Source organism: Tiliqua scincoides, chromosome 15 (assembly GCF_035046505.1).
Source record: "Tiliqua scincoides isolate rTilSci1 chromosome 15, rTilSci1.hap2, whole genome shotgun sequence".
NCBI classification, from domain to species: Eukaryota; Metazoa; Chordata; class Lepidosauria; order Squamata; family Scincidae; genus Tiliqua; species Tiliqua scincoides.
Window position 1 is genome coordinate 2,417,104 of NC_089835.1, and position 20,757 is coordinate 2,437,860.

The 20,757-nt window shown below is 46.5% G+C and overlaps 1 protein-coding gene across 3 annotated transcripts in view; it reads left to right on the plus strand.

Annotated features, from left to right (window-relative positions):
- The first annotated feature begins 7,319 nt into the window (after positions 1-7,319).
- RTN3 (reticulon 3) overlaps positions 7,320-20,757 on the plus strand; it is a 38,027-nt gene continuing 24,589 nt past the window's right edge. Inside the window, exon 1 of one of the 3 annotated variants that reach the window (XM_066610129.1) lies at positions 7,320-7,597. In XM_066610129.1, the coding sequence (XP_066466226.1) occupies positions 7,477-7,597 (121 nt within the window). In that variant the 5' untranslated portion in view covers positions 7,320-7,476. The remainder of the gene's footprint in view (positions 7,598-20,757) is intronic. The other 2 variants (XM_066610130.1, XM_066610131.1) reach the window with 2 other exon arrangements.

A 20,757-nucleotide genomic window follows, 5' to 3' on the forward strand; every position in this document is an offset into this window, starting at 1 on the left:
TTGAATGCGCAAGGCATCCTCGAGGCGGAGCAGAGGATGCTGGGAGATGGAGTCTACTTGGCAGCTCAGGTGGACCTTCCTCCTGTAGAGGGCTTCTTAACTTGTGGGGCTTGCACCTCCTAGGGCAGGGGTCGGCAACCTTAAATACTCAGAGCCATTTGGACCTGTTTTCCGGAGGAAAAAAAACCTCAGGAGCCACAAAACCCTTTTGACATCTAAAATGAAGATCATTGCATATATATGTTTTTTTTACCTTTATCCTCTTATAGGTCCTATTTTTATAATATAGCCCCCACTTGTAGCTTTTAGTTAGTTTTGTCATACATTCTTGTCCTGTGTTTTCAGATGCCTGGTCCTCTATGGTGTTTTGCCTGATTCCAAGGCCATTCTCTGCCTGGCGAATTATGCCCACTTTAAGCAAATTAGCTCCCCTTCTTTCCCCCAACAAATGACCCTAGTTCTGCCCTACCCTCCTGCTGGACCCCACCTCCAGGGTAGCTCGCCTGTTCAACCTGCAGAGGTCCTCTCTCCTGCCAGCAGCCTCCCACCACTACAGCAGACCCTGGGTCCTCAGCAGGTCTTGGGCACAGCAGCCACACACCAAACTCCAGTGTCTCCAGCAGTCCATTAGTCACAAAGTCAGTCAGATTATCCAGGGCAGAGTCCAAACTCAATAAGCCAAGTCATAGTCCAAGGTCAGATTCCAAAGTAAGTCAGTCAAATCAGTCAGAGTGTCAAAGTCAATAAGGCAAGTCAGTCTCCTCTCCAACCTGCACTCCTTCTCCAACCCACACCCCCCTCTTCCTGTCTCAGGTGCTCCTTATATCCCTGAGGGCCCCATTGCCTTCAAGTGGCTGCAGCTGTGCAGCACACTCTGCTGGATGCCCAGGCCTTAACCTTAAAGGGGCCACTGCTGACACCACATCTACCTCCTCACCAGATCTTCCAGGATTCCAACACATATGGCAGTTATGACATCTGCTTATCTTACATGGATACTAATGAACTCCCCCCACCTTCCAGAGGCACCCTGCTGGAAGGAAAAAAGGACACAGACTCCAGAGGTGGGGAAGAGAAGAAGCCAGAGGTAGGGGGAGCCACAGGCCAGCTTCTGCCCTGCCTGCCCGCCCTCCCTCACTCAGGCTGCAACCCTCTCCACACTATCCTGGGAGTAAGCCCCATTGACTACAATGGGACTTCTGAGCAGACAAGTTGGTTGGAGCTCTCAGGTTGCAGTCCTCTCCACACTTTCCTGGGAGGAAGCCTCACTGACTACTTGTGAGTAGACCTGCATAGGAGGGGGCTGAGGCTACAGCCCTCCACACCTTCCTGGGAGGAAGCCCCACTAACTACAGCTTACTTGTGAGTAGACCTGCACAGGAGGGGACTGAGGCTACAGTCCTCCACACCTTCCTGGGAGTAGCCCAGGGACTACATTGGGGCTTGCTCTCGAACAGACCTGCGCAGGCTCCCACTCACCCGTCCTTGCACTTGGCCTTGAGCAGGCTCCAAGGCTGCCATCCCAGACACCCTTTCCTGGGAGTAAGCTTCATCTGCTGTAGTTGGGCTTACAACTGAGTAGACACGCATAGGAGCAGACTCCAAGGCTGCCATCCCAGGCACCCTTTCCTGGGAGTAAGCTTCACCAGCTGTAATGGGGCTTACAACTGAGTAGACATGCATTGGAGCAGGCTCCAAGGCTACCATCCCAGGCACCCTTTCCTGGGAGTAAGCTTCACCAGCTGTAATGGGGCTTACTACTGAGTACACACACAGGATGTCTCCTCAGCTGTGGAGGAAAAGCCTCTCCTTGCACTTGAGTGGGGACCTGCTCAGGGAAAGGTGGGCTGCAAGGGCTTGCAATGGCTGAGGAGGAGGGCGTCCTGCTGGAGAGTTGGGGAGGGAAAAACAGGGAGCTTAAGCCTGCAGAGTGGGCAAAATTGAAAAGGGAAACCAATGTGGAGCAGGTGGGGGTGAAGGGAGAGGAGGGCAGTGAGCTCAGGGGGCGGAGGGAAGCAGCCTGCCCTCCCAAACACAGCTGCCTCCTGTTACCCCCTTTGTCACTTTCACTGGGAGGAGCCGCAGCAGACAGCTGAAAGAGCCGCACGTGGCTCTAGAGCTGCAGGTTGCCGACCCCTGTCCTAGGGTGTGTGAAAAAAGGGGTCCTGGAGGGGTGAGTGAGATGCACTCATAATTAATTAATAAAAAGCAAATTTTTAGTTAATTTAAATTAAATTAAAACTTAATTTAATTAAGTATTGATTTAAAAGTAAGAATTAATTAAATAATTAGAAAAAATTAATTAAGAAAAAATTGCCTTGATTTTTTAAAATGATTGAAATTTAATGGTGTGTGTTTTTCTAAAGTTTCCTCTTTTTTGACATCCACATTCAATGCATGGAGTTCAGTGGAGCTTTCTCCCAGGTAAGCATTGCAAGCATGGGATTGCAGCTTTAGAGCCCAAGGCTATGCATGTCTATTCAAAAGTAAGTCCGGGCTATTGCCAGGTGAGTGTGGATAGGATTTCTGCCAAAGAGATTTCTGACACAATCCAATACACCAGTGTTTCTCAAACTGTGGGTTGCAAGCCAAATTCAGGTGGGTCCCCATTCATTTCAATATTTTATTTTTAATACGTATATTAGACTTGATGCTACCATGGGGAAATGTTATAGACCTGTACTTTTAACAAGCTACTATGTATATTCTTTTAACAATGCTAGTAAGTGGGACTTACTCCTGGGTAAGTGTGGGTAGGATTGCAGCCTAGGATTCAAAAGGAAGTGGGGGGGGGGGAAGGCTAGGAATGACATTTTCTGCATCTGATAAAGTTATTATTCTGATGAGAGCTGTCCTGGGAAGCTTTTTTTCTCAATAAGATCTAATATCAGAAATTCCTGGAGGCCCTGTGAAAATCTCCCAGATTGCTTTCCCTGTACAGTTCCCTGTACAGAGAAATGTGGAAGACTCCAGGCCTGTCTTGATGGTTGATATAGGGCAACCAGACACCCTCTTTTTCCAGGACACATCCTCTTTTTTAGCCTCATATCTTGGAAAAGGATTGAAATGTCCTCCTTTTCCCTGTGAGCAGGCCCCTGCAGGCAGCATATGGCCTTCTTGTAATTAATAAATTATATGTAAAATAGTTCTAACTTTAATAATAAGGAAAATAGGGTTTAAATTAAATGCATAAAACATATGAGGTTTTTTTATCTTTTATTTTACCTTGTCCTACATTTTTCTTGAATGTCCTACATTTTCAGGACAGGGGTACCTTGTCATCTTTTGCAGTTCAACATCTGGTCACTCTGGGTTGGCATAATACATTGGGTAGCATAGATGAAGGGCATGTGTATCCCTCCCCTATCCTTTTCCCAAAGTTTCCACTTCAGGTGATAGAAGATCCCTTTAAAAACGGAATAAAGCAACAGTGTTTTCTCTGGCTAGTTCATCCATGAGGAAATCGCCTCAGGCAGTAGATTGCCAGGGTCATCAACCTCCATCTGCCCCTTTACTTTCTGGGCTTGTCCTCTTCTCCTCTCCCTTCCTGGAGTGGAAATGAAGCACAGGAGTGGAAATGAAGCACACTGACCCATTGCAAGGCAGAGAACAGAAGTAAAGAGAAACAGCCTTCTTTATGTGTGCAGAAGATGTTTGAATGTGTGTAGTCCAGCCCATTAAGCAACTGAAGGGGAAAAACCTCCCACAGATAAGAGAACAATCATTATCTTATATCCTTTATTCCTTATCAGCTTTAGATTACAAAGGCATTTGCATTGTGGGTATTGTGTTTATTTAAGGCTGTGACTCCAGGGCATGCTTGTTTATTTTTTAATTTTCTTTTTGGTTCAAAGTCATGACCATCTCACAGGGCAAATAGACTCATGTTCTGAGTACTGTGTTGCCATCATGTGCCCTTTACAATCACCCAGAAAGGTAACAGAGCAAGCCTATGTATGTCTGCTCAGGATTAAGTCCAACTTTGCTCAGCACAGCTCACTTTGAAGCAAAGCTCAGACTACATGTGCATAAAATTGTAGCCTATTCTTTTCTCCATGCCACAGATGGGAAGATTGAGGCTGAGGGGGAATGACTTGCTTAATAATCTGCCTGCTGAGTTCTTGATGAAGGTGAGATTCAAACCAGGAAAGTCCTGATTTGCAGCTTCGCTTAGAACAGTGTTCTTCAACCTTATGGTAGAGACCCCAATGGGGTCCTGAAACCTCAGTTGTGGAGTTGCAGCAACTTATGAGAACAAAATATATTAAAGAGCACTGGACTACAGCACCACCAGGAAAAGGTGCCAGGAGTGTCCCAGTGGTACCCCTTCAGGTGCCAGGAGTGTCCCATTCCTGCTCAGGTTCTTAGCAATTGTGCTAAAATAGCTTTCACTAGTGCCAGGCTTCATGATAACTGTTTCTGCTCTCTGTAATAATATTTGGTGACAGTGAACAATGCTGGGAGGCCATAATGGGAGTGGAAAGTGGGTAGCCTCAGTGGCTGGGAGTGGGTGGATAGGCTCCTGGGGGGGGGGGGAGAGATTGACAGTGGCTCCCCAGTCTCATACTGTATTTATTTGCATTTATTGGGGTCATGGCATGAAAAAGGCTGAAGACAACTGACTTAGACACAATGCTGCATCAGTTCAACAATGGATGGTAGTGTTTGCTTATTCAAATGTAAATGGGTACTGAACCCAGGATTTGGGATAGTGGATCCCAAAGTGAACCTCCTTTACCAAGACATCTGGCTGTAGGGTTGGTGTCCAGAGTCCGCATAGGAGAGATGTCCAGGGCTCTCAGACAGGCCCATTGCTAATCCCTGAGAGTACCCCTGTGATGTCACTTTCCTGTGATGGTGGCATAGCTACTTTCTTGGCAATTTGCCCCACTCCCGAAGGTGACCCATCCAGCTCCCTGAAACTTGGGGCCAGCACTGATTGTCATCCATTACTTGCAGACTTCTAGATCAGGGATGTGAAACTTGTTTCATACGGGCTGCAATCCTAACCAATTTTCCATAAGGGCAATGCAACTCTGAGGTAAGGGAACAAACATTGCCCTACCTTGAGGAGTTCTCAATGACTGCCTGTCCAAACTGCAGAATGCAGCATGTGCCCCACTGGCATAGCTATGCCAGTGCTGGAAAGTGGGTTAGGATTGTATCCATACTGGACTAACAGCCCAATCCTATCCACACTTACCTGGGAGTAAGCCCCATTGATTATAATGTGACTTACTTCTGAGGAGACATGCATAGGATTGGACTGTAAATAGCATTCATGTCACCTGCTGAGGGCTGGAAGTGGTATCATTAAGCAGGAAGTGATGTTATTAACATCAACAAGTGGGAAACCCTGGCCTCTGAGCTGCTTGGAGAGGCTTGGAGGCAGGCTGTGCAGCATGGCCTTTCCCAGTTTGAAGAGACACTTGGCCAACAGCCTGAGGCTAAGAGGCAAAGAAGGAAGGCCCACAGCCAGGGAGACAGACCAGGGACAGACTGCACTTGTTCCCAGTGTGGAAGGGATTGTCACTCCCAAATTGGCCATTTCAGCCACACTAGATGCTGTTCCAGAACCACCTTTCAGAGCGCGATACTAGAGTCTTTCGAGACTGAAGATTGCCAACCTAAAGATGTTATTAAGTGGATGATGACCAGGAGTCATCATCCTGGTCTTGGTTCTCAAGCACTTGGTTCTCATAAGCACTTTGTTCTCAAGCAGGAATTCATTAGCTGCAAATTTTGCAAAAGAGTAAATTTTGCAAATTTTCAAGATATGGGGCAGCCTGGCACTGCTGAAAGAGTGACTCTGGGAGAGCCCAATTATAGTGATCCCTGCATGACCTCCTCCAGCCCACAAATAGCTCACCCTCCTTGCTACCAGATTGGCATCCTTACCCCCTCCTCTTTGCCCTGTAGAACTCAAGGAAGTGATCCATTTGCAACTGAGATCAATCAGATACTGGGCAAAAAAGCAAGCTACAAATGTGATATTGTTTTGGAAATGACCCTTGCATGTTTGCTGAGCAGCAGGCCCCCTTGAATTCAGTGTGGCTTTACTTCTAAGTAGGCCTGTAGAGGAGCTACTTTTATTTTCCCATTGAGTAATTTTATCAGGCTGTCTCTGATTTTTCTCAAAAATACTGTAATCTTTTGCCATAATTTCAAATAATTCTTTTTTCATAAATATAGAAAGGAAATAGAAAAAATTATCAATTATTATTATTAACAAATTTATATCCCACTTTATCTCCCAAGTGGGCATTCAAAGCGGCTTACCAAAAAGGTCAATAAAAACACTGAATACAATATAAAATTATTTTACAATTTATAATTATTATTATAAATTTATACCCCACTTTCAGCCCCATCCTATGCATGTCTACTCAGAAGTAAGTTTCATTAGAGTCAATGGGGCTTACTCCCAGGAAAGCGTGGAAAGGATTGCGCTGTTACAGCCCCATCCTAGGCCTGTCTACTCAGAAGCAAGTCCCATTAGAATCAATGGGGCTTACTCCCAGGAAAGTGTGGATAGGATTGGGCTGTTACTCTCCCAAGTGGGCTTTCAGAGTTGCTTACAAAAAGTCAATAAAAACATAAAATACAAAATAAAAATGATTTATAGGTTATAATACAGTAATTATAATTAACAATTAATGATTCTTTGCATTAGAGCAGTGGTTCTCACACATTTGGCACCAGGACCCACTTTTTAGAATGAGAATCTGTCACAACCCACCAGAAGTGATGTCATGACCGGAAGTGACACCATCATGCAAGAACATTTTTAACAATCCTAGGCTGCAATCCCACCCACACTTACCCAGGAGTAAGTCCCATTGACTAACATTGTTAAAAGAATATACATAGTAGCTTGTTAAAAGCAGGCCTGTAACATTTCCCCCAATGCAGTCACACAGCATGGTGGCATCAAGTCAAATATATGAAAAATAAAATATTGAAATGAATGGGGAACCACCTGATGGGTCCCGATCCACAGTCTGAGAAACACTGCATTAGAGCAACAAAAAAACAACAGCGTTTATTGCAGTTCCATTTCAAAAGAATTGCAAGATGTTTATCAAACATTCATTCAACCAGCCGCCCTTTGGGGCTATTGCGCATGCGCCAGCCATCTCCCGCACAAACGGAGAGCCAAGCGCGCGAGAATGGGCCCGCTGTGACGCGTGCGCGGCACCGCCTGCCTAAGCCACGCCCCCTCCGAATGCAACCCAGCGGGAAGGGAGAGGCTGCGAAAGAAGCTCCTTCTCTCGTGGTCCTCTGGTCTTCTCAGTGCGCCCGCGCAAAAAGAAACCGCAAGACACGCCCTCTCCATAGTGCGCATGCGCGGCAGACCAGCCCCCGGCGCTGCGTCCTATCGCCTCAGCCTCCTCAGTCAGCGCCTGTCTGTCAAGCGGGGCGGTCGCTTGGAGCGGTGGGTCTTGTTGCCGCGTCTTCTCCGAAGCCTTCGCCGCAATGGCTGAGCCCGCCACGCAGTCCCCGTATATCTCCTCCTCCGGTGGCGGAGGCAGCGGCTCCACGGAGCCTGCCGGGCGAGACCCGAAGGTGGCAGGTGGCTCCCCTCAGTCTTGCGCCGGTAAGGGGGAAGTGGAGGGGGCGGTGACCGTTGGAGGGAACAGCCTCGGCTCAGGCCGGGGGGCGCGAGGCAGAGGGAGGTGGGCGGGGCGGGGAGGTGCCAATCAAGGGCAGGTTGCAGCAGCAGCAGGAGTCTGGTGCAGACAAGGGGCTGCTTGTAGAAAAGCACCTATTTGGCTGATGTCCATTTTTCATAATGCATATTAAATAATACACGTATATTTTTATAATATATTTTTATTTCTACTTTCTAGGCTTCTATTTATATATGGTGCATATGAGATTCCTATTTTGTCTTTGCGTTTATAATTTTTGATTTCCACTTATATATAATGTATATTAAATACAAAATTTATATTTTTTTAGGTTTCTATTTATATAAAATGCATATTTTATTTCTATTTTTTGTCTTTGTGTTTATATTTTTTAAATTTCTATTAGTGCATGTTAAATATAGCTTTCCTATTTAATTTTTTATTTTTATATATTATATATCACATTACTATTTTTATATAACGCATATGTGCATTTATATGTATGTGTGTGTGTGAATCTGTAAATCAAATTTCTCAAACTGTGGGTCAGGACCCAGTAGGTGGTTTGCGAGGCCATTTAGGTGGGTCCCCATTCATTTCAATATTTTATTTTTAATGTATTAGACTGGCTGCTACCATGGTAAGTGATTGCATTTGGGGAAATGTCACAGATCTGTAGGTTTAACAGGCTACTATGAAGATGCTTTTAACAGTGATGGTCAATGGACTTACTCCTGGGTAAGTGCGGGTAGTATTGCAGCTTAGGATTGTTAAAAATTTTCCTGTTTGATGATGTCACTTCCAGTCATGACATTACTTCTGGTGGGTTGTGACAGATTCTCATTCTAAAAAGTGGGTCCCGGTGCTAAATGTGAGAACCACTGGTGTAAATAATAATCAACCAGGTAGGCAAGCTTTTGAGTTTACCCAGAGTTCTTGCTGTGGTTAAAATGTAGCTGCAGCAAATGGAGGGAAGGGGGGAGGGAAAGCCCTGATTGTACCAGTTCCCCTGTGGAATACATGTTTTTTCTTCTTTCAAAAAATGCCTTTATTGACTGAAGTCTTTGTTGGGAGCAGCCCAGTTATGCAAGCATTTGGGTTACACAGAGCCCTTGCTGTGGTCAAAATGTAGCTGCAGCAAGTGGAGGAGGGGGTGGGGGAATATACCAATTTCCCTGGGGGTGAGCGGTGTCTTTTTCTTATTCTTCCAAAAATGCCATTATTGATTGAAGTCTTTGCTGGGAGCAACCCATGTATGCAAGCTTCTGGGATACACATAGCCCCTTCCTGTGGTTAAAATGTAGATACAGTGAATGGAGGGAAGGGGGGAACAGCCCTGTTTGTACCAGTTCCTCAGGAGAGAGGGGTGTGTTTGTCTTCAAAATTTCCTTTATTAATTGAGGACCACCCCGGGTGTGTAAGCTTTTTTGAGTTGCTGAGCATAAATACCACAATAGCAAATTTTAAACATGCAGAATATGCACCCAGAATTAAAATAGTGCTCTTATTATGACTAGGTTATGCTCTGCTGCTGATCAAATAAGGTGTGTAAGAATTTTGAGTTGCAGGGGGGGGGCTTTGCTGAGGTTAAATGTGCAGCCCTGATTGCAGCAAAACTCAGGAAGAATTAAAATACCTTTTATTAGGACCAAATTATTTATTTCTCTCTCTGAGAGTGTGAGAGAGAGACAGCCATGTAGGCAGGCACAGAGCCCTTCTTGAGGCTCTAAGCAAAACAAAAAATTAAGAGGCAGCACAGCAGGCTTCACAGGGAGAACTTTAAAATGTTTTAAGATCAAATCATGCTTTTTTTTTAAGAGGTCCATCCCAAATAAGTGCACTTTTGCTGTGCACAGAGCACCACAGGTCAGGTCAGGTGGCGTTTTAAAAAATTAAATTAGAAAATACCCTTACTTGTAACACAAGTCACAGGGAGAGTTATAACATTAACTTTATTATGCTCCAGTAGACCAATGAGATCTGCAGTATGATAGTGGGCTTTAGAGTGACACAGAATGATTTGTCAGCAGGAGAAGGTTTATAAACTCATTGTTACTACAGCAAAATTCACAAGGATAATTGGAAAAATGCCTTTCAAGACCAAATGATGCCTTAGGTTAGACCTAATTCATGTCAGCAATGACTGAGCTTTTGAGTTACTATCACTGGGATGGATGTTGAAAACAAAAATTAGGAGCAATGCATATGACAGAGGGGGATGATGAGAAGGAGAGCAAGTGGCAAGTGAAGTGGTTTCAGGATGTATGACTCAGCATCAGCCTGTATTGTTTGATAACAGAAAATCTAAAGATTTTAACTTGGAATCAAATGATTCTAATTAAATATACAAATGTTGTATGCCTGGTTTCGAGTTACACAGATTCCTCCTCCTTTAATGTTAAATTCAAAAAAATTAAGAGGGGAAATTGTGTTTTTCGAGGGGAGTGGTGTTGCAGACACAGCCTCATCCCACACCCCTTTTTGTACATTTTAAACTGATGACCAGAGAGAGTACTGTGTGATTCAAAAGCCTGCAATTCTGCATTATGAACCCTGGGAGATCTTCACAAAGGTTGCTTTACTGTCCCTGAAGAAGAATTCAGTGAATTGGATGGAGTGACAACCTGGAGAGAAGTAGTGGTGTGGTGGGGAGGGGTTCAAGTCTGAAGATTAGGGAGGGGCACCTTAAGCATGGCCTGGGATCAGAAAGCATAAGGGTGTGGCAGTAGCAGGGGGGGCTACTCTGGAAGAAAATGGGGATTTGTAGTATCTATTTTAGGTGTGTAGGGTTAGGAGGGGTAATACTCAGTATGTGAAATGCATGTTTTAGTCTATTTTGAGCATGTAGGAAGCATCTTATGGTGCAGAGAGGCTGTATTTGAAACGTGGGGAGTGTGTGGAATTGAGGGTGGTGTGCAACAGGACCATCTTGTGCTGTTGGTGGGGGGGGGGGCAAGATTGGATACAGTCCCACTGTGGGAGGAGGGCAGAAGGTAGAGCGGATGGAGGGGGTTACCACTGGGTGTGGTGTCTGCTGCTTTGGAAAGTCATTCTCAGAGGCTAGGAAGCTGAGGCAATCTGTGTGTGTGGATGACGACACTGTTGTTGGTGGTGGTGGTGGTGAAGTGCTGTACAAATGATAAGGCTTGTGGGGCTTGCAGTCACCCACAAGGGTGGCCATGATGGCTGGATTCTTCCTCCCTTCTGCTTCTGAATCCACCATTTCGACTGCCTTGATGCTTGAATGGAAAGGGGTTTGGAAAGGGGTTTGTTCCCTGATAATGAGGGGTTTTTCTTGCAGAGTTGAGGGGGAATGCTTTTGGGAGGTGGATTTTAAGACACCCCCCCCCCGCGAGCGGGCTGAGAGGCAGCCCTTCGGGTTGCTCAATGTGCCTTTTGTACCTTTTCAGTGTGATTCTGAATGTGCTCTCCCTCACTAAGTGCTTTCAAAGAAGCCAACAAAACACAAAAAAACAGCAGATGGGCTGGAGGCTGGGAAGGGAGCGACAAGGTGGGGACTGGGAGGCTTGCTTCTGCCTGCTGTGAGAAGTCTGGAGAGCTTATTCTGTTTCTGGCTGAGAAGAGATGCTTAAAAGTGCCACCTAATAACCCAGCCTGTTGAGAGCCTGTTGAGCCTGTGTTTTTGTCTTGCTTTGGGCTGTGGCCGCAGAGTCAGATGTTGTTGATGTAGTTTTATTGCTTCTTAAATCCCCCTTCACTGCAAAGGCTGCAGGGAGACATCAGCCCCTGTCCTCACTTGTGGTCTTCTCATATTATCTCGCTAGCCCTTCCTCTAGAAGGAAGAGCACAGTTGTCTTTGAAAACGGAATTAAATTGAAATAGAACCTTGCTTGTCAAATCTCCCTGTAATCCTATCCCAGATTTAGGGGCCCATGGAAACAGAGGAGGGGGTGCTCAGTGATTGGTCTTTGGGAAGGCACTAGCAACAGAGATTGCAGATATTCCCTTTGCTGTGATGCCTTTAGGCAACTGGGGAGGGGGCAGGGAAGAATCCCAGACAGTGCAGTTGCTATTTCAGAGATTCATCCCTTCTCCAATCCCCCCTTTAGTGGGCCTGGTGTGGGCTGGAAAGTCAGAGCATTTTATTATTTCGCTTAGCACCAGCAGCTGGAAAGAGACCTGGAAAGAGACACACACTCATAACACAAACCCTGCACTGCAGATGCCTCTTGAAAGGCGGAAAAACATGACCAGGTGACAGCTCTTTAAAGGGACCGAGCCATGCCACTCTCCCAGTGACCTGACATTGGGGTCTTGTTTGGTCAGGGCCCACAGCTGCTCTCAACTTAGTTGTGGGGAGGGTTTTTTTTTTAAATTCCTTAACCAGCTCCTTCCCTTGCAAGGGCATTTTAGTATTCTCTGGTATGCAGTGGGCTGCCTTGCCAGTGTTTTGATGGAGAGGCTGTACTCCTAAGTATTGGGCATGGGGCTCGGGCATATTTTTGGCTTTCCCACCTTCAGAGATCTCTCTTGTATACAGGTACTTGCAGATTTGTGTGTGAGATCTGCTTTGGGTCTGTACAGTCATGCTAAGCAGGAACTAGTGAGGAGGCAATTGTTCTGTGGTGGACCCATGGGTCTGCACGTATGCTTCATGACCGAATGCCAGCTGGGGAAGGGCTATTGCTGCTTCTTCCCTCCCAATTGCTGGCTCATTCTGTCTGGTGCAGCTCTAGGGAAGGGAAGGGAAGGGAACTGGCTCAAAGGCTGCTGCCCTTTTCTGGTGAATCTGAACTGTGGTGTGTGCTCTCTGGCACTGAGTCCTTTGACCTCCAGATAAGCCCCACTTCATTCTCCATTCTTTATTCTTCATTCTGTGAAAGCTGAGTCCTTTTTTAACAGCTGTGGGGCAGCAGGGTTTCCCAAAGAGACTTTGCACGCAAGCCAAGGTCACTCATCTTAATACAGAACTGGGTGTGGACTCTGCTCCTTCTGTGTTCGTCTTCAGATTGCAAATGCATTGCACGTGAACATTTGTCGTGAATATTCAGTGTATTTGGTGCTGCCTCTGTCCCTTGTCAGGTGGGCAGGCAGCTGTGGGTTGAACACTCAGAATCCACAAGAAAGGAAAAATAATTCTTCTTGCTCTCGTTTCCAGTTTATCAAATTACTAGCGCATTTGAAGCTGCCTTGGGTTTAGTCCAATCCTTGGTCCATCTAGCTCAGCATTGTTGAACATTGGCTGACAGCTGCAATCCTTCGTATCAGGCGGGGGGGGGGGGGTCTTCTCCAGGCTTACCTGTAGGTGGGGCCAGGGATTGCATCTGGGGATTTTCTGCATGCAGAGCAAGGGCCCTACCACTTTAGCCCTATTGACATTGAAAATACATTGTCAATGTATTTTCCCTTTTACTTCAATTGAAGAGGCCATTTAATTAGGAGTGTTTTTACAGTGTTTTAGCAGGACTGCACAGCTAGTGCAGCATTGGGCGCCAAATTCAATGAAGCCAGTATTTTTTCATAAGAAAGCAAGTACCTAGTCCTCAAGGCATAGACTTTAAAGGGCTTGAGGGCAAATCTTTTTGGATTCTAAGAAACTAGGATGTGCATGCATGTATGTGAGTACAGAGCAGGGCTTCCAGTGACCTGGCAATGTGTATAGGGACTCCTCATGGTGAGCCGAGGTGGACAGATTCTGTCAAATAAGATTGCTTTGTATCTGCCATTGTCAAGCAGTAAGTTAAATAGGCCTTTACCTCCTGTGAGTGTTGCACTGTTGTGGCATCCCTTTAAAATGCGGGCACAAGAACAGGATGCTCCATTCATTGTGGCAGTATAGAACAGGGTATCAGTGGTGTACTGGGGAAGTGGAATCAGCTTTTCTATTCCTGTGGTGTGTTCTTGAACCTGTTAGGCAGTAAGAGGAGTCCTCTGAATGTCAGCAAGGCTGGGAAACTTATAATATGAATGACATTATATCTGAATCAGTCAGTGAAAATCAGGTTGCCAAGTCAAGGCACCATCTTCCTGCATAAGTAGGGAATAATGTGGGCATACCTACCTTGCAGGAAGGACAAAGCACCTCTGCTGTAATGATAGATCATGGTTGGAAGCTGAGAAATGGCCAAATTTTGGGTCTGTGGTGGTTCCCTCCTTACCGCCCTCAAGGGGGTCTGAGTGCAGATTGCTGGAGAACCTGAGTTTGCGTCCTGGACTTTGAGGTATCACCTTGCTTATCAGCTTGTTGGCAGCCATTGGTTCTGCTGCCTTGTCTCCAGTCTCAGGGCTTTTACTCTCCAGCATGCGCCCTTGAACATCCCTGTATGGCTGTTGCAACCAGTGGCTGTTGCATCGCTTTGCCATGCAAAATGCATCATAGTCTGTTCACAGATCCCATCGCATGTCTTTCCCCGTTGAATTGCTGACCCCTTCCCATGCCTAGCGAGCAAGTTGAATATCCAAACACAGGAGGGTGGCCTGCTGCATGACACAGCATAGAACCATCTTGCTGTTGTGTGCATAGCCTAACCTTCAGCTCTTCTGTTTCCCTCTAATCCCTGCCTTTTGAGAGTCAATTGCAGCTTCTGGAAGGCATGTGGCTGAGGTGAGAGCCCACAGCTCCAAGCTGATTCTCGTCCCCAGTCGAAAATGCTTAAATGGCACCTGGCAACTTTGCCCTGTATTCTGAAGCAGTGAATGAGATATTGAGTTGCTGCTAAGTCTGTGTCTCTTTTGAAGAGTCCCTGATTCTAGATTCATTGAATGCTGATCTGGTTCTGGGAGCACTGTGCAAGCCTTAAAGGCCCAGGTAAGGCATTAGCATACAAGTCACAATTTGGCCATTTTGAATGGACTTCGGCTCCGGTTCCATCCCTGCTCTGAGCAAATTGTTGTAATGCAATTATGCAAACCCCAGCTTGCAGAAAACTATAGTTTGTCCAGTTGGGATGCCACAGCAGACTTGCTCAAATGAGGGGAAGGAATTGGAGCATGCCCTGGAAGGAGAGAACACCAAAGCCTTGAACCCTTGTCCAGCACCCATGCCACGGTTTGACTTGCAGTGTCAGATCTGGGCCACGGTTCTTTCCTTGGAACAGTGAGTGCCTCAAACAGGCTTATTCGGTGGCTGTCTGGTACATCTGGCATAGCTCTGCGTGAAGGGTGATTTTTGTCTCGTTGAGATCATTGGTACTAAATCACCATAGAGTGTCAGCTTGCTTCCTCTCAGATGGGAGCAAGGAGTACCCACTGCTATTCATTCTGTGTTTCTGGTCTGAGAAATGACAACTTCTTGGGAAAACGGGTGCATGACACTGCAGATATTGGTCTGAGTCATCCTTTAATTTGTGGGAGGAGGACCTGGACCGACCTTGCCCCACAGGTGTACCAAGATGCCCTAAATATAATTGGAAGTTCTTAAGACTGGTGACACAATGGCCTGGACTTGCCTGCCTGCTGATTTTGCCCCTTAACACAGCAAACCAGTATCTTGGAAGTATCTAGTCACTTGGAAATCCTTGGGCCAGCTTTCCTTGAGGGTGCTGCTCCCCAGAGATGGAATGCAGTAGGCTGCCTATGTTGGGCCCCCTGCAATTTCCTCAGTCTTATGCTCAGTGAGATGCATGATACTTTTGTAACCACCTCAAGACCCATTAGAATTATGGGCCCCTTGAATAGTTCTGTGAACAACGGGCAAGACTGCCTCAGACCATTAGGAAATGTCGTCTGGATGTTTTTCCTCTTATGCAAGGTGATCTAATTGAGCTGAGAAGCAGAGGCAGTTGACAATCCGCCTTTCCCATCTCCCTCCCCCATCTCTCCCCTCCGTGTTGGGAATACGCTGTCCTCTTGCACAAAAGCAACTCTAGGCCCTGTTCCAGCTTTGTCTCGGCTGGTTGCGGGTGAGCATTGCCATCATAACGTTGCAGCTCTCTTATGTGATCTGCAACTAATGGGCTGGCCACAGCTGCCTTGGCCAGGTTGGCCTTAACACTTACTTTGCAAAGATGGTTTTCTCTTTACCCCCCTGGGAATCTTGGGAGCTAAAATGGCCTTGACGCATGAGATCCACACCTGGGTCTCAAGGTCTATCTTCAAAAGCAAGGGAGGCAGAAGCCAAGTGTTGCTGTAAGGAGAGTACTGGGGGGGGAAGGGGGTATCCTGTCCCCTCAACACCACCCTGGAACCTGCTGTTGGTGACAATGACCCTTAGAGATCCTAAGGGTACAATAATGAAAGGGTCTACTCTCCCTTTCCAGGAGGATTAATAGAATCTGTTTTGGAAATGAGGCTGAGGAAGCGTTAAGCATTCTTTTTCCTCTCACCACCCTGGTCCAGTGAAAATCTGAGCCCTCCACCTAAAAAAAGATAACTTTCAGCACCATTGGATGTCCAGTCGTGGCCATCAGTAGAGCAGTTGGTGATGGTATTTGTGTAAGAGGGACTTATACATGACTTAACTCACTGAACAATAGGTTAGAGGCCTTATCTTAGAAGTGGAATGCCTTGTTTCATACAGGAGATCTCCCAGTTAAATCCTTCATAGAGCCAGGCAAGAGCACTGTCTGAAGTCCCAGAGACCCGTAGCCAGTATGGGACCAGATGAACCAGGGATGTGGTTTTGCTCAGACTGAGCTGGGAATCAAGGCTTTGCATCCTGCCTCTGCCATGAACTGGCTTAAGTGGCCTTAGCAAGCCCTTCCCTCTCAGCCTCAGTCTTCCCCATCTGCAGTATAGGAATAGTGACAGTTACTGACTTCACAAAGCTGTTTGTAAAGTTTCCTTCAAGGTAATTCATGTGAAGCTCTTTGCTTGCTTGGAAAGGCCGAGACGTGTTATAAGGCACCTTTTTAGGGAAAAGTTCATAGCTCAGTGACTTTCATGCCTGGCCCTTGACAGTTATCCCAGGGTCTTTGCACTCATTGCTACCGCACTGGAAGGCAGGAGCTGACCAGATTGGCTGGGATCCTGTCTGTATAGTCTTCCTTGTGTCTCCAGAATAAAGAGCAGGCAAGTGGCTTTAAAAATAAATAAAATGGCAGCTGGAATGTCAAGCCAGTCTCGTGCTCTTTGGCATTCTGCTTGCTCCAACTAGAGTTAACAAGCCACAGTTTCCCAACGCTATAGAGAAAACAACCATGGTTTGTCTTGGAGCAAATGCACAACTTTTCATTCACCAGAGCGCAAATAGTGCAGGTTGGCCACTACATTTGTTCTAGTAGTGCTCAGTCATTGTGCAGTGTTGTATCTGAACTGGTCCCAACCTGTCCTTGTGTGGGGTTAGGACTGAAGTTAGTTTTATTTTATAAACAGTGTTGGTGGCTGTATTCAGTTCATAAACTGTGTTTGCAGCGGGGGGGTGGTTGAAGCAGACTTGAAAACGGTTTGTGCCTTGTGTCAGTGTGCAGTGCTGCAATTTGAGGGTTCCCAAGGAATAAAAATCAGTGGAAAGCCAAGTGGAAGCTACCTTGAATGCAGGGGGCTTTTGTGCCATCTGAAAGCATGAGCCGGGAGTCCTTGATTCAGTTCTTAACTGAGCAGCCACAAGCTTATTTATGTGCCCTGCCTGCAATATGGCTGTGCTGCTGACCTGCCTTGCAGGGCCATTTGAAGTGAGCAATGTAAAAGCGAAGTCCTTTTTTCTGCTAATTGTAATGTTTATTCCAGGTGCATCTTTTTGTAACTAGCAGCTTGGCGTGGTGCCCAAACAGCATTTTAAGCTCTTAAAAGCCAACCAAGATATTCAGAAGTGCTGATACAAGCTTTTGATGCCAGTAAACATTTTAGTAGCGTAGCTTTTTAAGCTGGTTGTTTCGATCTGTAACTTCTGTTGGTGTGCCTGTGAATCTTCTAGATCAGCCATGGTGCTGTGGCACACTGGTGTTCTGTGGATGGGCACAAGGTTTGCTGCGGGAGTTTGGGGGAGAATCATTTGTTAGTAAGGCCACTGGGGTTGTGAGCCCATGGCAGTCAGTGCGGTGTGCCTTGTGAATGGTGGACAAGTCGATGAAAGTGTCGACCCAATGTGCGGCGGCAGTAAAGGAGGCCAATTCTATGCTTGGGATCATTAGAAAAGGTATTGAGAACAAAACAGCTAATATTATAATGCCGTTGTACAAATCGATGGTAAGGCCACACCTGGAATATTGTGTCCGGTTCTGGTCGCCACATCTCTAAAAGGACATAGTGGAAATGGAAAAGGTGCAAAAGAGAGCGACTAAGATGATTGCTGGGCTGGGGCACCTTCCTTATGAGGAAAGGCTACGGCGTTTGAACCTCTTCAACCTAGAAAAGAGAAGCCTGAGGGGGAACATGATTGAGGCATACAAAATTATGCATGGGAAGGATAGAGAGATGCTCTTTACACTCTCACATAACACCAGAAGCAGGGGACATCCACTCAAATTGAGTGTTGGGAGAGTTAGGATAGACAAAAGAAAATATTTATTTACTCGGCGTGTGGTTGGTCTGTGGAACTCCTTGCCACAGGATGTGGTGATGGTATCTGACCTGGATGCCTTTAAAAGGGGTTTGGACAAGTTTCTGGAGGAAAAATCCATTATGGGTTACAAACCATGATGTGTATGTGCAACCTAAGTGTGCATTTTAGAAATGGGCTATGTCAGATGCAAGGGAGGGCACCAGGATGCAGGTCTCTTGTTATCTGGTGTGCTCCCTGGGGCATTTGGTGGGCCACTGTGAGATACAGGAAGCTGGACTAGATGGGCCTATGGCCTGATCCAGTGGGGCTGTTCTTATGTTCTTATATAAAAGACTGATGGGGGTGCCTTGGCAATTTCTGTGAGATGAAAGATTGAAAATCGCTGTTCTAGATGTTGGTCTTTCTCTGTCTTTGGGCTGAAAGCATGATAATCACATGGAAATTACTGCCATGCTAGAGCAGTCTTGCCTTGTGCTGTGTTTGGCAAGAGCTGCTGCAGGTTGGGGGTGGCAGAGAAGTGTGTTTTTTTTAAAAAAAAATATATTGTTCCTTTGTTTTTAAAGCTGCAGCAGAAGCTTTTGTCCAAGTGCCAAAACCCAGCTTGGGATGCACTTGGGTTGCTCCACCAAGACCCTTCCTGTGCTTAGCATGCACCGTGCACACAAGCTGCACAGAAGCTTCTTACAAGGTCTAATAAATCAAAATGGAGGCTTGGTTGAAAGTTAATCTAATGAGCTGGCAGTGTTCAATAGGCCCATTGGCAGAACAGCTGGCTGGGGGGGTTGGTTGATAAGGGGGTCCAGGGGCTGGGGCTGAAAAGCCCTTTTCATTATTTTTATCCCACCAATAGATCTCTTAAACTAACCCCCATCCCTTCCTGCCCAGTGCTGCTCCAGAGCTAGAGAATGCCTTGCAAAAGGCTTACAATGCTCTTCTTGTAATAAGACACCACCCCTTCTGGGGGACCTCCTGTGTAAGTTGTAGTTCTCTCCCCACTTTGGGCAGACCAGAGTTTCTGCTTGCAGTTGCTGCACTGCTCCAGTATTGAACTCTTTCCACTAACAAGGGGGTGGTTTGGGCAGGGAAAGGCTTGAGAAGGGGAAAGCAGGACTCCTCCCTTGGTGCCGTCTCAGTGGGACTACTGCCAATAGTCATTCCTAACCTGGTAGGTTGGATCATAGAGCCTGCTCTCTCTCTCTCTTTTCCCCTGAGCAGTTGTTCCAGCGGAAAAAGTGACTCACCTGCCAAGGTCTGTGAAGGGCTGGGGAAACTGGTTCTGTCAGATAGGTGTCCAAGGTGATAGTTTCAGCACATAGCCAAAGGCTCAGTGGGATAGCAAAAGCATGGTTTCTGATCCTTTCTGACCACACAAACATGGATCAAACGTTCTAGAAACAAGACTTGCCCTCTTTGGGTCTTGTTTCAGACTGGCTACTAAAACCAGTGATAGGTGTACATAACCCTAGAATGAAATACTGGGAAGCATGCGAACATGCTTCCTCCCATCTCTTGCCAGTTCCCAAGGCCAACTCTATTCAGCTGCAGAGCTGCTAGTGCCTGTTGCCAGAATGCGTTAAAATGAAACTGGATGCATTCCTAACATACGGGTATGAGAGTGCATGGCTTCTGCTGAGTCAGATCTTTGGCCTGCCTAGCCTAATGTTGTCCCACACCAACTGGCAGTGGCTCTTAGGGGTCTTTCCCAGCCCTTCCTGGTGCTGCTACCTGGGACGGCCTGCATGCAAAACAGGACCTACGGCCCCCTCCTTCTTGTTGAAGGAGATACATGCACAGTCTCTCAGGCTGGTCTTCCTCTAAGTTCTGATTTTAGCTCCACATTTGAATCAGGTCATAGGAAAACGCAACAAGCTTGTGACAGGGTGTTGAAAATCACTGCATGCAAACAACCCTGAAAATGGCCTTCCTGCCACAGTCAGCAGCTCAGCCCAGAATTTTCCTGACCATGAGTGAAGGAAGCCTAACTGTGGTTCTATGTGATGGCTGAATTGACTGTTTGTGCCACAGTCGGCCATCAAACTAGGAGTGGAGGCCGCCATTTGGACTGGATTTGCAAGTCCAATATGGCATTTGCATGTAGTTAACCTTCAATATGGCATTAACCGTAGTTAACAGCTATCCTTTGTCTCTGCAGGCCACTGTCCCTGGAGATGGGAATGTAGATGTAGATGGGAAATGAGAGGGGAAAAAGAAGGTTTATCAAGAATAGTTTTTTCAGCCTTTTAAAAATTTCCACGTACCACTTGCAGTTGTCCCTGCAGCAAGGAAGATACTTCCTGCGCACTCCTCTGCTCATACTTACCTAACCTACTCCTCTTCTGAAGGCCCAGTGGCACACAATCACTGCTACTATGGCCCCCTTCAGAGGCATCAGGCTAGGCATGATGGTGCCATGTGGTCCTGGTGGCAGTGAGGCCAACTACCACTTGCCATCCTTCTAAGTACCACTGCTGTGACTGTTTGTGACCTGGCTCTTGGGAGAGGGAGGAGCAGCAGCAACTGGCAAGGATGATAGTTTGAGGGATTTGCTGTCCAAATCTGGTATGCAGATTGTGGGAATGTCAGTGGCCTTGGTGTTTGGGGGTGTCATGAGTTTGAGGGTTCAGAGTTCTTGCAGCATTTTTAAATCTCAATCTGAATTAGTTTGTTTCTTGAACTGCTTTGAAACCTGCCGCAGGAAACAGTGCAAGGAATTTCATATCTAGG